The sequence below is a fragment of the Nycticebus coucang genome, chromosome 10 (assembly GCF_027406575.1).
Source record: "Nycticebus coucang isolate mNycCou1 chromosome 10, mNycCou1.pri, whole genome shotgun sequence".
In the NCBI taxonomy this organism is placed as follows: Eukaryota; Metazoa; Chordata; class Mammalia; order Primates; family Lorisidae; genus Nycticebus; species Nycticebus coucang.
Genome location: NC_069789.1, coordinates 115,007,042 through 115,023,868, shown reverse-complemented (window position 1 = coordinate 115,023,868; position 16,827 = coordinate 115,007,042). Strand labels below are relative to the sequence as shown.

The following is a 16,827-nucleotide window of genomic DNA, read 5'->3' as shown; positions in this document are numbered from 1 at the left end:
CCTGGAGACACCAAAAATGATTCCCAGAGAAAAGTGTCTAAGGCAGAGGTCCCTGAATTCCCCCAGGATCTCACCCACATAATACACAAGTTGCCCCCCCATAAATAGCATCCTGGCCTAGGTATTTCTTTGAGCCCCTTCTTTGGGAAGAAGGGAATATCCTGCACCTCAGTGGTCAGAGCCCCAACTTGCTTTGCCTCCCTCTGGTTTATCCTCTCACTCATCTGAGAGAGGTTGGGGCCTCACACCCTCCAGGTCTTGTTGGACATCACTTTCCACAGAGGCCCAAATTATAATCTTTCAGGGGAGAAGAGACAAACCTCCTACGGGACGATTTCCAAATAAGTTATGTAAGCAGCCTACCCCCAGGGACGTGGAGCCTGACTCCCCACCCTTACATGTGGACTGTGCACAGCAATGTCTTCCCAAGGAGCCCAGCATGCCACCAAGGAATCAGAGGTAGTCTGCGGTGGAGTAATCTGATGAAGGTCACCGTCAGCAATGGTTCAGTCGCTTATGCTGTGATAACCTCAAACTCTTGGGCTTGATCAATCCTCTTGTCTCAGCCTCCCAAGTAGCTGGAACTATAGGCACCCAGCACAATGCCAGATAATTTTTCTATTTTTAGTAGACATTTGGTCTTGCTCTTGCTCAGTTGGAGGCTGGTCTCCAACTCCTGAGCTCAAGCAATCAACCCACTCTGGCCTCCCAGAGTGCTAGGGTTATAGCTGTGAGCCACAGTGCCCATCCAGGTTTTTGAAAATTAAGTCACCTTAAGGAGGTGGTCAGCTATGGAGGATCTACTATATACAGATGACCCTTGTACAGTGCTGGGATCAAAAATATGACTGACTAGAAGAATCTGGCACTTGCCTCCTCCCCAAAGAAGAACCAAAATAGTAAGTGGATACTGAGACTCAGAATAGAGCCTCTGAGAGAGGACAGTGGAGTTCAACAGAGAAGTGACAAGAAACAACTGCGGCAGCTTGGCGCCTGTGGCTCAAGCAGCTAAGGCGCCAGCCACATACACCTAAGCTGGTGGGTTTGAATCCAGCCCGGGCCCGCCAAACAACAATGACAGCTGCAACAAAAAAAAAAAGCCGGGCGTTGTGGCAAGTACCTGTGGTCCCAGCTACTTGGGAAGTGGAGGCAGGAGAATTGTTTGAGTCCAGGACTTGGAGGTTGCTGTGAGCTGTGATGTCACGGTACTCTACCCAGGGTGACAGCTTGAGTCTCTGTCTCAAAAAAAAAAGAAAAACAGCTGAGGCTCAGAAGGAGAGCCCAGGATGGGCTGGGCCAGGATGGGCCGGGAGCCCAAAGAGGCACTCCAGTGCAGGGAAGAGGTAAGAGAGAGTCCCCAGTGGTGCATGTCCCCACCCCAGACTCCTGCAACCCTAGGCATGGGAGAGACCCTTAACCTTCACAAACTCTGGTGGAAAGGGAGCTCACACTGGGCCCTACATACCCTAGAGACCCAAGCAGCTGCAACATAGTGCCATTTTGAGAGCCCAGTCCCCAGCAGACTACCTCCTGCCCTGGGGCCCAACAGCCCCTGCATCCCCACACCCTTAGGCCTCATTGACATTTCCCCATGTCCATGCGAGGGCTGCAGTGGTGTGATGCCAGGTGAACACAGCACAAATGTCCCCAGCACTTTATAACACACAATGTCCTGCACCACAGGGACAAGGCAGTATAGTGGCTGAGGAAGGCTGTTCCCAGTCCAAAGGTAGTCAAAGCACATACTCCCCAGAGCCTGATACTTGCATGCAGAGGCCACGGTTGCTGACAGCAATCCCCCACTCACCGGCATCCGGGCCACAGCACTTTTGTACATGACAAGGATGGTCTTTTCTTGCCATTCACTGGCACCACTCCTGCCACAGCCAGGAGCTAAAGTCCACACCGCTGGCAATGACCCCACTCCTCCGGCATCATGGCTGCTGTGCGCTTGCACACGCCCTGAGGACTGGCTGCCCCCAACGTGGTCCTTGACACTGAGTATTGTAATACTCAACATCTACCAACAACGTTTGTTACCTCAGATGTTGTATCTTGTATCTTTTGTAATTACAGAAGTCAAACTTGACTTGAGTATTACAATTTTAATACAGCTTTTTCCTTTCTTAAAATATGTATACATTTTTTGACACAATGGAATACTATTCGGCCATAAAAAGAATGAAATCCTGTCATTTGCAGCAACACAGAAGAGACTGGAGGTCATTAAGTTAATTAAAACAAGCCACGCATGTCTTAATTAAGCCCGGCCAAGACAAAAAGTGCATATTCTTGTTCATATGTGGAATCTAGAGAAATTTGTGTTGGAGGTAGAGAGTAGAACATAGTTACCAGAGGCTGGGAAAGGTGTGGGGTGAGGACGAAGACTGCAGTTTGGTTAATGGGTGCAAACATACCTTTAGAAAGAAAGAGTAAGGGGCGGCGCCTGTGGCTCAGTCGGTAGGGCGCCGGCCCCATATACCGAGGGTGGCGGGTTCAAACCCGGCCCCGGCTGAACTGCAACCAAAAAATAGCCGGGCGTTGTGGCGGGCGCCTGTAGTCCCAGCTGCTCGGGAGGCTGAGGCAGGAGAATCGCTTAAGCCCAGGAGTTGGAGGTTGCTGTGAGCTGTGTGATGCCATGGCACTCTACCGAGGGCCATAAAGTAAGACTCTGTCTCTACAAAAAAAAAAAAAAAAAGAAAGAGTAAGAGGAATCGGTTCTTTTTTTTTTTTTTTTTTCTTAGTCAGAGAGTCTCATTCTGTCATCTGGGTAGAGTACTGCAGCATCATAGCTCCAGCAACCTCAAATTCTTGGACTCAAGTGATCTTCTTGCCTCAGCCTCCCAAGTAGCTGGGACTACAGATGCCCGATACAACATCTGGCTATTTTTTTTGTTGCAGTTGTCATTGCTCTTTAGCGGGCCCAGGTCGGGTTCGAACCCACCAGCCTAGGTGTATGTGGCTGGCTCCCTACCTCTGAGCTACGTGCGCCGCCCTGATTTTTCTAGTTTTAGTAAAGACAGGGTCTCACTCTTGCTCAGACTGGTCTCCAACCGCTGAGCTCAAGCAATCCACCTGCCTCAGCCTCCGAGTAGCTGGGAGTACAGGCTCCTGACACAATGCCTGCTGTTTTTTCTATTTTTAGTACAGATGGGGTCTTGCTCTTGCTCAGGCTGGTCTTGAACTCCTGAGCTCAAGCAATCCACCTACGTCAGCCTCCTAGAGTGCTTGGGATTACAGGCATGCGCCACCATACCCGGCCCAAGAAGGAGTAAGTTCTAATGTTTGATAGCAGAGTAGGATGACTATAGTTAACAACGATATATTGTTTATTTAAAAATAGCTAGAAGATAGGATATAAAATGTTCCTAACACATAGAGATGACAAATGCTTGACAGGACAGATATCCAAATACATGGACTTGATCAATCCACATGCTACACAAGTAACAAAATATCACATGGTCCCCATAAGTAAGTACAAACATTATATATCAATAAAAACAAATTTTAAAAATCAAAAAAAGAAAAAGGTGCCTAGGGCAGGGTCCAGGACATCACTATGTTGACCTTCCAGCTGTTGTCTCCTGGTGGAGTTGGGTAGACAACCCTTATTTCCGCCAGCGATGATCTGTGACAACATGCACGGAGCATTGCCAATCAGACAAGCTCACCTGAGCCTTCATGTTGAGGGGTTTGGTTGGGGGTAGTCACCTACCTGTGGTTGATCACCTCTGTGCCTGACCCCGCCTTGGAGGTAGAACCACATGACCCAAGCCCCCCCCCCCCCCCATATCACAGTATTAGCATAGGCTCTCCAGTGGCCCAAGGCCCCAGGTAAACAAAGACACTTTTATCAGGACACTCCCAGGGCCTATGGGTCACCTCCCGGGAGTTGAAGCCACAGGCCAGGCCTGTGTTTCAATGAAGCTGATTCATTACCACTCAACAGCTAGTGAGCTGGGACCTCAGCAGAATATCCCAAGATGTGCCCCCTTCCTCACACCTATGTTGTCCTGCCATGCAGGTGAAGGGACCTCCCTCAGCCCGGTGACTGTGTCCCCTGAGCAGTGTTGTCCACAATCTCCCATCAGGGTAGGTCTCACCCTCCCTGAGACTAGAGGCAGGAAAATAATTTTCGGGGTCAGAACAAAACAAAAACCTACTGCACTTTGTACTAAAAATAGAAAACTCTTTTCCTTTCTTCCATAACACTCTTAGCCTGTCTTGGTTTTGTTTTAACATTTTTAAAAAGTGTGTGAATACAATGGTGGTTACTAGAGGCTGGGACAGGGTAGACCATGGTGGAAAAAATGGAGAGATTTGTCAAATGCTACAAAGTTTCAGTTAGACAGGAGGAATATGGCTGTTGTTTTTGTTGTTGTTGTTATTGTTGTTTTTATCTGGGGTATTTCTCTGTCACCCAGGCTGGAGTACAGCCTCAAATTCCTGGGCTCCTCTCTCCTCAGTCCTCCATGTAGCTGGGACTATAAGCATGCCTGGCTAATCTTTTTTTTTGAGACAGATTGTCACTATGTCCCCCTTGGTAGAGTGCCGTGGTGTCACAGCTCACAGCAACCTCAAACTCTCGGGCTTTAAGCGATTCTCTGCCTCAGCCTCCCAAGTAGCTGGTACTACAGGCACCCACCACAAAGTCCACCTATTTTTTTGTTGCAGTTGTCATTGCTGTTTAGCTGGCCCAGGCAGGGCTTGAACCACCAGCCTTGATGTATGTGGCTGACACCCTAACCCGCTGAGCCATACCTAATCTTTTTTTAAGAGACAGGGTCTTGCTATGTTGTTCCACCTGGTCTCAAGTGATCCTCCTGCCTCAACCTATCTGGTTGCTGGAATTACAGGCCTATGCCACTGTGCCCAGCTAGTGTTTGGCCTCTGAGACACAGCATGGTGGCAGTTAATAATAATATGTATTTCAAAATTGCTGAAAGAATAAATTTAAAATATTCTCACCACAATAATATAATTACACATGTGCAGTGATAGATATGTTAATTAGCTTGATTAGATCATATTATAATGTATACCTATATCAAAATGTACTCCATAAATATCAATAATTTGTACTTATCAATTAAAATGAAATGAAAAAGTTGAGTAAAATATACATAAAATAAAATATACCATTTTAACTTTTTTTCCTTTTCTTTTTTTTTTTTCGACAGGGTCTCACTCTGTTGTGGGTAGAGTGCTATGGCATCACAGCTCACAGCAACCTCAAACGCTTGAGCTCCAGAGATTTTCTTGCCTCAAACTCCCGAGTAGCTGGGGAGAGATTGCCCAGATTTTTTTTTTTTTTTTTTTTTTAGAGACACAGTCTTACTTTATTGCCTTCGGTAGAATGCTGTGCTGTCACAGCTCACAGCAACCTCCAACTCCTGGGCTTAGGCGATTCTCTTGCCTCAGCCTCCCAAGTGGTTGGGACTACAGGCACCGGCCACAACGCCCGGCTATTTTTTTGCTGCAGTTTGGTGGGGCTGGGTTCGAACCTGCCACCCTCGGTATATGGGGCCGGCGCCCTACTCACTGAGCCATAGGCCCCGCCCCTGCCCTTTTAGAGACAGGGTCTCCTTGCTCAGGCTGGTCTGGAACTCCTGAGCTCAAGCAATCCACCCACCTGGGCCTCTCAGAATGCTAAGATTACAGGCTTGAGTCATCCCGCCCTGCCTGTTTTAACCATTTTATTTATTTTTTTATTTTATTTTTTTGTAGAGACAGAGTTTCACTTTATGGCCCTTGGTAGAGTGCCATGGCATCACACAGCTCACAGCAACCTCCAACTCCTGGGCTTAAGCAATTCTCTTGCCTCAGCCTCCCGAGTAGCTGGGACTACAGGCGCCCGCCACGACACCCGGCTATTTTTTTTGTTGCAGTTCGGCCAGGGCCAGGTTTGAACCTGCCACCATCTGTACATGGGGCCGGCGCCTTACGGACTGAGCCACAGGTGCCGCCCGTTTTAACCATTTTAAAGTGTAGGATTCATCAGCACCATGGACATTTACATCGTTGTGCAACCACACCCTCCCTCCAGCTCCAGAACTTTCATGGAAATCATTAAACAGTCACTTCCGCCCCCAGCTCTTCCTACCCTGGGAACCACTGATCTATGGGGTGTCCCAGAGGTCCCCCATAAGGTCGCCACATGTAGGGGAAAATGGGAAATTGTAGCTAAAGTCACCTTTATGTATAAAATATTCATTCCAAAATGTTACAAAATATTCTTCAGGTGTTGGCCACCTCTCTGTTAAATTTTATAATGAACATTTTGTAAATAAAGGTACACTTAGCTACAATTTCCCTTTTTTCCTATATATGACGAATTTATGGGCGACCTTTGGGACATTCTGTACTTCTCTATTTTTTTGTTTTTGGGGTTTTTTTGAGACAGAGTCTTACTATGTGGCCCTCGGTAGACTTCTATGGCATCACAGCTCACAGCAACCTCCAACTTTTGGGCTTAAGCTATTCTCTTGCTTCAGCCTCTCGAGCTGGGACTACAGGCGCCTGCCACAATGCCCGGCTATTTTTTGGTTGCAGTTGTCATTATTGTTTAGCAGGCCCAAGCCAGGCTTGAACCCGCCAGCCTTCATGTATGTGACCGACACCCTACCCAATGAGCTATGGGCGCTGCCCTGTACTTCTCTATTAATTAACCTCTTCTGGTCATCTCATGTGAAGGGATCCTACAATATTGTCTGGCTTTTGACATGTAGTAAGATGTTTCCAGGTCCACCATGCTGTAGCAGGTATCAGTGCTATGTTCCTTTCTGTATCTGAACACTATTCAATCATACGGACAGACCCCTTTGTCTCCATGGTGAGTTTCATTGGCTTGTTATTATCCAATCCCCAAGCCTTGGGGAACCTGGGGCTGGGCAGTGCAGACCCTCAAGTTTCCTGGGGCCCCTTCCCCTCAACTCAGCACGACCCCGACCCTCTCAGGGCCCAAGAAGGGGGAATGAGAGTGGGCTGGGAAGACACTGTCTGGGGGATGAAGTGGGTAGGGACAAGTCCAGATTGTGTGATACACACTGCCCCCCACCCAGTGCAGGTACCATGATCCCCTTAGACCTCACATACAAAACCCAATGCAAAGCCAACATTGTTGAGAAATTCAAGATGCCAAACTCGGCACCTTAAACCCGAAGGGTGAGGCTTTCTGAGTGCTGGGACCTCTGCTATGGCCCCACTTCCCGTGGAGCTGAGAGCCTGAGGGGGGCCTCAGAGGTGGCCCCAAGGTAGGCAGAACAGCTCAGCACCCTTGGGGAGCCTGGAGGGGTCCCTGGGTTGGGGGTCACTCAAAGGTCCAGTCCTCATGGAGTAGGTATTTGCTGGAGGATGAATGAATGCCCCTGCCCTGCTGCTTCCCTCTCAGAAGTCAGGAGAGGGGAACTTGCAGGACATGGGCACTCCCTGAGGTTCCTCTTCTGTGAGTGGGCACTGTCCCTCCCCCAGGCCTGCTGTAAAAGCTTCCTCCCCACATGGGGCCACCCAGGAGTCAGTTGCAGCCACTGGGAGTTGAGGATGCTGCTTCAGTTCCTGCTGCTGCCCATGCTGGGGGCAGGTGAGTGAGTCAGGGGCCGGGGCTCCCAGGATGGGGCTGGGGCAGCAACTGAGCCTCTGTGTCCCCACAGGGTCTCTGAAGAAGGCTCCTGATTACCACGTTCAAGTTAAGGAGGTGGTGAGGGTGCAGGAGGACCTGTGTGTCTTTATCCCCTGCACCTTCTCCTACCCCCAGGATCGCTGGATGGGGTCTACCCCAACTGACGGCTACTGGTTCAAAGAAGGGACCAACCATAACGCTGATGCTCTAGTGGCCACAAGCAAACCAAATCAAGAGGTGCAAAGGAGGGTGCGTGGCCGATTTGAGTTCCATGGGAGGCCCCAGAACAAGGACTGCTCCCTGGTGATCAGAAACATCCGGAAGGAAGACACAGGATCATACTTCTTTCGGGTGGAGAGAGGGAGCTACATATGTTATAACTTTAGGCACGCATTCTCTCTGGAAGTGACAGGTATGAGGGACCCTGAGGGACAGGGGTGGGGCTGAGCACTGGTCCCCTGGAGCACTAGGACACCTCTCTCAGCCCAGCCCTGACTCAGGAACCAGATATCTACAACCTGGAGACGCTGGAGCCCGGGTAGCCAATGATGGTCATCTGTGTGTTTAACTGGGCTTTCAAGGAATGTCCAACCCCTTCTTTCTCCTGGATAGGGGCTGCTGTCTCCTCCCGAGGAACCGGGCCCCACCCATTCCCTGTCTCCACGCTCAACCTCGTGCTGAGACCCCAGGACCGTGACACCGACCTCACCTGCCAGGTGTCCTTCTCCACAGGGGGTGTGAGCACACAGACCACTGGTCTCAGCGTGGCCTGTGAGTGTGGTGTGGGATCATGGGGGATGACAACAGGCCTGGTGGCCCAATGGTAACAGAAGCCCACTGGGGCAGAGAGCAGTGGCAAGCTCAGCAGGGTCCATGGAGAGGAGGCCAGGGGATCCTTGGGAGGGGGAGGGGGCCGGCCTCGTCTTTCTGCCCCAAACACATGTGCTCTGGCACTGGCCTGTCACTTGTCCATCTGAGATAGTCACACTTGCTTTTCTCTGGAGAAGTTATTAGCACTATGGGAGGAAGAAAAAGGCCCTCCTTAAAACCCACTTACCATCTCACTGCAGATGCCCCCAGAGACCTGGATGTCAGCATTTCTTGGGACAATGGGACAGGTACTGAGGGTCCTCTGGGCTGGGGCTTGCCCTGTCTTCTCTGGGGGTAACAAGGCTTCAGGGAGAGAGTGAAGCTGCTCCCTGCACACTCAAATCTCTCTGTCTCTGTCTCTCTCTATGTCTCTGTCTCTCTTTCTGTGTCTCCAGCCCTGAAGCCCCAGGACACCCTTCCACATCTGCAAGCCCAGAAAGGCCAGTTCCTGCAGCTCCTCTGTGCTGCTGACAGCCAGCCCCCCGCCACCCTGCGCTGGGTCCTGGGGGACAGAGTCCTGTCTTCGTCCCATCCCTGCGGCCCTAAAACCCTGAGGCTGGAGCTGCCCAGGGTGAAAGCTGGGGATTCAGGGCGCTACACCTGCCTGGCAGAGAACAGGCTGGGTTCCCAGCACCGCAGCCTGGAGCTCTCTGTGCAGTGTGAGTGGGACCTGCAGGGCCTGGTGTCCTGGGGGAGGGGAAAGGGGGGAGGGACAGGGTCAATTCAGGCCCAGGCCTTCTTACCTGGTGTTGAGACTCAGCGGCTGTCCGAGCCTCAGTGGATGACTCAGCTCCTGCCACCTCCCCCCTTAGCTCCCAGGACCTTCCCTTTGCCCAGAGGGAAGCCCCTGGCCTGTCCTGAGCTGGTGCCCTGTGTCCATGCAGATCCTCCAGAGAACCTGACAGTGATGGTTTCCCAAGCAAACAGGACAAGTAAGAAGTGGGGACATATGAGCCCAGGCCTCTCAGATCCAAATGGTGGGCCCAGTGTCTGAAGGGGGCCCAGACAGGAGTGTCCCTGTGCCCTCAGCTGGGCATCGATTCTGCCTCTTCCCTTCCCTAGTCCTGGAAATCCTCAAGAATGACACGTCCCTCCCGGTCCTGGAGGGCCAGAGCCTGCGCCTGGTCTGTGTCTCCCTCAGCAACCCCCCAGCCAGGCTGAACTGGGCCTGGGGGAGTCGGATCCTGAGCCCACCCCAGCTCTCAGACCCGGGGGTCCTGGAGCTGCCTCGGGTACAAATGGAGCACGAAGGAGAGTTCACCTGCCACGCTCAGCACCCTCTGGGCTCCCAGAGCATCTCTCTGAGCCTCTCTGTGTACTGTGAGTTTAGGGGCACCTGGGACCAGAACCCCAAGGTTTGAAGGAGGGGAGGATCCCCTGCTGAGCCCTGTCCTCCCTCCACAGACCCCCCACAGCTACTGGGCTCTTCCTGCTCCTGGGAGGCCCAGGGGCTGCGCTGCAGCTGCTGCTCCCACGCCAGCTGGCCCCCTCTCTGAGCTGGTGACTTGGGGAGGGGCTGCAGGAGGGACCTAACCTATGTCACTCTCAGCAATCCCCCAGCCAAGCTTTGCTAGGCCTGGGGAAGCCAGACACTGAGCCTGCCCCAGCCCTTGGACCCTGGGGTCCTGGAGCTGCCTATGGTACTAATGGAGCAGAAGGAGAATTTGCCTGCCACGTACAGCACCCTCTGGGCTCCCAGGGCATGTCTCTGGGCCTGTCTGTACACTGGAGGGGTATGCGGACACTTTGTTCTAGGAAGGGGGCCAAGCTAAGTCAAATCTCCCTCTTCAGTCTCTCACAGCTGCTGGGCTCCTTCTGTCCTGGGAGGTTGAGGGGCTGCGCAGCAGCTGCTGCTCCGAGCCTAGCCTGCCCCTTCTCTGTGCTGGCAGCTCAGGGAGGGACTGTGGGAGAGGACCAGCAGCCAGGGTCACCTGCAGCTCAGCCAGATCCTGGGGCAACAGTTCCCTGAGCCTCAGTGTGAGGCTGGGCTCCAGCTTCAGGCTCAGCTGTGTGGCCTGGAATGTCCAGGGGGCCGGAAGCCCTGTGTTTACTGCTGGACAGTCAGGGTGTGGGGTGGCGGAGGCCTGGACTCATGTGGTCACACGTCCAGGGACACAGAAAGGGTCTGGAGAACCCATATCTAAGTCCTATTGGACAGGTAGGACATAGGATTTTGGTTTCACAGGCAAATCAGCCTCATCCCACTTTTTCACGGGGAAATCGGAGCCTGTGACAGAGGTAGCTCTGGTGGCCATGGGGGAATCTGCTGTGAAGATCCTGCTTCTCTGCCTCTGTCTCATCCTCCTCAGGTCAGCATGACCCCTGGGACCAAGGGGAGGGGTGGGAGGGCAGGGGACATGACCCTGAATCCCACATCCCCATGCTGCAAGGACCAGAAAGGGGCAGATAGGAGGTGAGCTGGTGGGGAGAATCCCACATGGGCCATGGTTCTCTGTCCCCAACTCTGGCTGAGTATCCAGGGTGGGGAGGTTCCTGACCTCCTCAAGGAGGCCTTGGGGACTATTTGGGGGCTAGACCTGCTCCCTGCTTCTCAGTCCCCTGCTGCCCCTTCCAGGGCACAGGGAGTTGAGGCTGCTGCCCTCTGCACCACTACCTGGCCCCACTGATAAGCCCTGGTCTGTTCCCTCAGGGTGAGGTCCCACAGGAGGCAGGTGGCTCAGACAGCACTGGGTGTGGAGGACGCAGACACTGCCATACCCTAATCCCTCAGGTGAGTGATGTGGGTGTCTCACCCTCCAACATCCCACCTGATACCCCTCTGGTGATGGCCTCCAGGGTTGCTCCACTCAGTATGACCAAGGCTGAGCTGCCTGTCTCCTCCCTAAGTAGCCCCCTTGTCCTACTGGGAACCCCATCCCGCTGATACTCAGTGGCTAAGTTTTCATAGGTAGAAACAGGGTGAGGCTTTTTTCTTGATCGCCTCCCTCTGCCACAGCCCATGAATCACTCACTCTTGTCCTCCCCTCTCCTAAGCACGGCTCAACTCCATGCCCTTTTCTCCACCCTGACTCTGCTCATTCCTGTCACCTCACCTCTCCCCTGATCCCTGAATCCATCTCCCCTCCTGTGTCTCTTTTCCAGATGCTTCCTCCTCTGGTTCCTACATGGTGTGAAGGGCCACATTTCCCTCCATTGTTGGGGAAGGAGGTGCCAACCCCACAGCTGGACAGGAGGCCTGGCAGGGTCTCTCCCCTGCTGGACTCTGCTTGCAAGTTATACAGAAATGGCACAAACAAACAAACAAAAACCCCATAAAAAACAGTAGAAAAGATTCTCAACATCATTGTCATTAAGTCACTAAGAAAATACAAATCAAGACTGTGAGATACAACTTCACATTCATTTGGAGAGTTCTTTTTTTTAGGGACAGAGTCTCACTTTGTCACCCTCCATAGAGTGCTGTGGCACCACAGCTCAAAGCAACCTCCAGCTCTTGGGCTTAGCAGATTCTCTTGCCTCAGCCTCCCAGGTAGCTGGGACTACAGATGCCCGCCACAACGCCCAGCTATTTTTTTGTTGCAGTTTGGCCGGGGCTGGGTTTGAACCCACCACCCTCGGTATATGGGGCTGGCGCCCTACTCATTGAGCCACAGGTGCCACCCCATTTGGAGAGTTCTTAAAAGCAAATCAAAACTAAACAAGAACAAAACAGGAATGCTGGCTGGGCATGGTGGCTCATGTCTGTAATCCCAACACTCTGGATTGCTTGAGCTCAGGAGTTCGAGACCAGCCTGAGCAAGAGTGAGACCCCATCTCTAAAAAAATAGCCAGGTGTTGTGGTGGGCGCCTGTAGTCCCAGCTACTAAGGAGGCTATGGCAAGAGAATCACATGAGAATCACGTTAGCCCAAGAGTTTGAGGTTGCTGTGAGTTATAACTCCATGGCAGAGTGAGACTGTCTTAAAAACAAAACAAAACAAATAAGCAGCCCCCCTCTCCAAATGGGGGATGCTGATTGGTTCTGAGGATAAGCAGAAATCAGAGCCCTTTTGCACTACATATGAGATAGTGCAACCAGGTGAAAGCCTTCGGTGTTTCCTCCAATGTAGAATTACCATGTGACCCAGCTACTCTATGCCTAGATATTTCCCTAAGGAATGGGAAGGAAGGGCTTCCACAGGTCGGTGTGAAGCAGTGCTGGCAGCAGCATTACTTGCCATAGCCAAGAGGTGGGGACAGCCCAAGTGTCCCTTGACAGATGGATGGGGACATAAAAAGTGCTACATCCATAAACTGTGCTATTCTGAAGTCTTAAAAAGGAATGGATGGAATTCATTCGCAGCCCAGATGGGCCTTGCAACAATGTGCTAAGGGAAAGAAGCTGGACACAAAGAGACAAAGAGCCTTATCGTTCTGCTTACGTGTCCTACCTAGAGTGGGCAGATCCATAGAGACGGACAGCAGAGTAGTGGACCAGAGGCTGGGGACAGGGCAGGCATGGGCAGGGATTGGGCAACTGGCAGAGAGTTTCTGTTTGGAATGACAAGAAAGTTCTGGAAAGAGAGTAGCGATGATTGCACAACATCAGGAATGTGCTTAATGGCTCTGAATCGTACTTTATAAAATGTGAAAAATGTCAAATTATATGTTGTGTATTTTACCAAAATAAAAAAGAAAGCCAAAAAAATCTGTCATCAAGGTGCTGTCATTCTGAAGGCAAAAAGGGAAAAAATACGTAACAAATGATAAATAAAATGAGAGCCAGTAGGACAGTGACTTGTGTTTGCAGAAACATCAGGCAGGCAAAGGAGCTTGTGTCATTTTGGGGACACGTTCTGTATCTGCCAGTGTGAGGAGGTGATGTGTGGGCAAAGACATGAAGGTGGTAAGGACTCAGGCTCTGAGTCTGAGTGAGAGAACTGTGTTCCAGGAGGAGGGAAGGGGGACCAGTGAGTTCAGAGCTCAGAGGCAGCAGCAGGACAGGTGCTGTGGATGCTCCAAGAGCCTATACCTGAGAGCAGATGGTGGCAGGAGGAGGGAGAAGACACCTAGAGACCTGGAGCCTTTGGGGACAGGAGACACACAACTGCACTTGCTCTGTGATAGGCCCCTGGGCTGCCCTGGTCAGGGAGACTGAGAAGGCACCATTGGGAGAAGGATGGTGGCTGAATTAGGGAGGCAAGGGGGTTGAGGACATACTGGAGGGTGTGTTGAAAGTCAGGCTGACAGAGTTTTCTATTTATTTATTTGTTAAATCATAGCTGTGTACATTAATGCAGTCATGGGGCACCATGCACTGGTTTTATATACAATTTGAAATATTTTCATCAAACTGGTTAACATAGCCTTCATGGCTGACAGGGTTTTCTAATCAGTGTGGTCAGCAACATGATGGGATGACAAAGATGATGCCAGAATGTTCCCTGAGGACCCGGAAGGAAGAAGCTGCATCCACGGAAGACTGCAGAGGGGAGGGTTTGTGGGGTAGGTAAATCCTAAGAATCTCTCTGGCATCTGAATGGGGACATCAGGGAGACAGCTGGACCAGAATGTCTGGATCTCAGCAGACATTCTGTCTGTCCAAGCTGCAGACATTAGGCCATAACATGGGCATAGATGAGGCAAATAAAAAGGATAATGTGAGGACAGAAATTCCTCATAAAGTACACAGAGCATCAACATAATTCAGCAATTGCACTTCTGGGTATGATTGAAAGTAATTGAAAGCAGGGACCTTATCAGATACTGGCCAACCCATGTTCACAGCAGATTTCTTCACAAGGGCCAAGAGGTGGAAGTGACCCAAGCATCCAGTGACAGATGATGGATAACCAAAAAGAGATCTGTCTCTGTAGGAAATACTACTCTTCCTTTTACAAAAGGAATTTCTGACACGTGCTACCAAATGGAAGGACACTGTGCTAAGTGAAATACGCCAGTCCCCAAAATACCAGTGCTATATGATTCCTCTTATTTGAGGCATCTACAGTATTCAGTGTCCTCAAAACAGGAAGTAGAATGGTGGAGACCAGGAAGTAGGAGATGGGGAAGACAGAGGCAGCTGTAGTTGAGGGGTGTAGTTTTGGTTGTGCAAGATAGAAAGCTCTGGGACCTGCTGCACTGCATTCTGAATATACTTAACATTATAGAACTGTGTGCTTAAAATAGTTAGGGTGGAAATTTCATATTATATGTTCTTCCACAATTAAAATTTATAAAAAATCAAATTATGGGGCAGAGCCCCTAGGTCAGTGAATAGGGCACCGGCCACATACAATGGAGGTTGACGGGTTCGAGCCTGGCCTGGGCCTGCTAAACAATAATGACAAACAACTTCAACCAAAAAATAACTGGGCATTGTGGCAGGTGTCTGTAGTCCCAGCTACTTGGGAGGCTGAAGCAAGAGAATTGCTTGAGCCCAGGAGTTTGAGGTTGCTGTGAGCTGTGATGCCATGGCACTCTACCGAGGGCAACATAGTGAGACTCTGTCTCAAAAAAAAAAAAAATCAAATTATGTATTTTATTCTTTTAATAGGGCAAAGGAGGAAAACCACAAATAAAATCATTTGACAAAATTTAATAATAATTTGTGATTAAAATTACTGGTGATCTGGAAATACAAGGGCACATCTAGAATGTGATAGTAGTATCTGTAATAACCCCACTTTCATTCTTTTTTTTTTTGTAGAGACAGAGTCTCACTTTATGGCCCTCGGTAGAGTGCCGTGGCCTCACACAGCTCACAGCAACCTCCAACTCCTGGGCTTAAGCGATTCTCTTGCCTCAGCCTCCCGAGTAGCTGGGACTACAGGTGCCCGCCATAACGCCCGGCTATTTTTTGGTTGCAGTTTGGCCGGGGCCGGGTTTGAACCCGCCACCCTCGGTATATGGGGCCGGCGCCTTACCGACTGAGCCACAGGCGCTGCCCCCCCACTTTGATTCTTAAAGTCTGAGAACTTTCTCCCCCAGGACTGGCAACAAGGCAGGAATGGCTGCTGTTGCCATTTCTATGGAATGTGTTGTTCTCCTTCCCAGGACAGTAAAATCAGACAGAAATAAAAGCTACTCAGATGAGAGAGGAGGCAGTAACCCTGTTTTATTCACAGATGACATAACTGAGTACAGATAAAATCTAAAGTTATCCACAAAGAAGCTACTAAACCAGTAAGTGACTTCTTGTGGTAGAATATTGGTTCAAACGACAAAATTCTTCTGTATATCCATATGTTTGCCAAGGAAAATTAGAAATAAAAAATTTTGGCCAGGTGTGATGGTTCACACCTGTAATCCTAGCACTCTGGAAAGCTGAGGTGGGTGGATTGCTTGAGCTCAGAAGTTGGAGACCAGCCTGAGCAAGAGACTCTGTCTCAAAAACAAACAAACACACAAACAGACAAACAAACAAAAAAATATTTGTTTAAAGTGCAATTTACAGGCTCAGCACCTGTATGTAGCTCAGGGGCTAGGGTGCCAGCCACATACACCAGGGCTGGCAGGTTTGAACCCGGCCCTGGCCTGCCAAATAACAACAACAACAACAAATAACCAGGTGTTGTGGCGGGTGCCTGTAGTCCCAGCTACTTGGGAGGCTGAGGGAAGAGAATTGCTTAAGCCCAAAGAGTTTGAGGTTTCTGTGAGCTGTGACGCCACAGCACTCTACCGAGGGTGACATAGTAAGACTCCATCTCAAAAAAAAAAGTATAATTTACAGTAGCATCATAAATATGAAATAAATAACAAATGTATGCAAGACCGGCATTTGAAAAATACAAAATATTACTGAGACAAATAAGAGAAGACATAAATAAAATGAATAACTCCTGAACAGGCGCATGTATATAGATACACAAAAATCAAAAAAATTAAAATTCGTGTGGATGGCAATAAACAAAGCCCTCCCAGCAACACTGATAAGTTGAGCAAGTTGAAATTTGCATGGTTGAATCAGAAAGGACACTGATTCAACTGTGTTTCTTGGAAGTGAAATAATAGACCACAACACCATCTGTCTCAAAACTTCCATAGTGACCTACAAATGTATATATGTTATATATATAAAATGTTGATGGAGGTGAAGACAATATTCTTAAGGTACCAGTTTTCTCCAAATTGATGCATAAATTCAATGCAGATTCAAACAAATTTTCAGTAGAACTTTTGTAGAAATTGACAAGCTGATTCTAAAATTTATATGGAAAATCAAAGAACTAGAATGTGAAAATTGCCACTAAATCCATGTAAGGAGACTCCCTGCATTTCCAGTCCCATTTCCCAGGACTCCCACCACTTCCCCCACAGTCCCCACCCACAGAGCAGGCGCATGGTCTCCAAACTCAGGGGCAAGAGTTGTTTCCCAGCAAAGCCTGATGGTCCCAG

The 16,827-nt window shown here is 50.0% G+C and overlaps 1 protein-coding gene across 4 annotated transcripts; it reads left to right on the top strand.

The window, feature by feature from the left end:
- The first annotated feature begins 7,494 nt into the window (after window positions 1-7,494).
- On the top strand, window positions 7,495-13,127 carry SIGLEC16 (sialic acid binding Ig like lectin 16). 4 transcript variants are annotated; one of them, XM_053607214.1, is made up of 10 exons: window positions 7,495-7,582; window positions 7,757-8,033; window positions 8,234-8,392; window positions 8,692-8,739; window positions 8,887-9,150; window positions 9,376-9,468; window positions 9,554-9,811; window positions 10,677-10,800; window positions 11,142-11,222; window positions 11,594-13,127. In XM_053607214.1, the coding sequence occupies exons 2-9, from the start codon at window positions 7,766-7,768 to the stop codon at window positions 11,212-11,214; spliced, it is 1,287 nt and encodes a 428-aa protein (XP_053463189.1). In that variant the 5' UTR covers window positions 7,495-7,582; window positions 7,757-7,765; the 3' UTR covers window positions 11,215-11,222; window positions 11,594-13,127. The 4 variants fall into 4 exon arrangements, 3 of the variants coding, with proteins under 3 accessions (XP_053463189.1, XP_053463188.1, XP_053463187.1); XM_053607213.1 differs by having other exon boundaries at window positions 7,522-7,582; window positions 7,653-8,033; window positions 9,376-9,423; XM_053607212.1 differs by having other exon boundaries at window positions 7,522-7,582; window positions 7,653-8,033.
- Window positions 13,128-16,827: the final 3,700 nt, after the last annotated feature.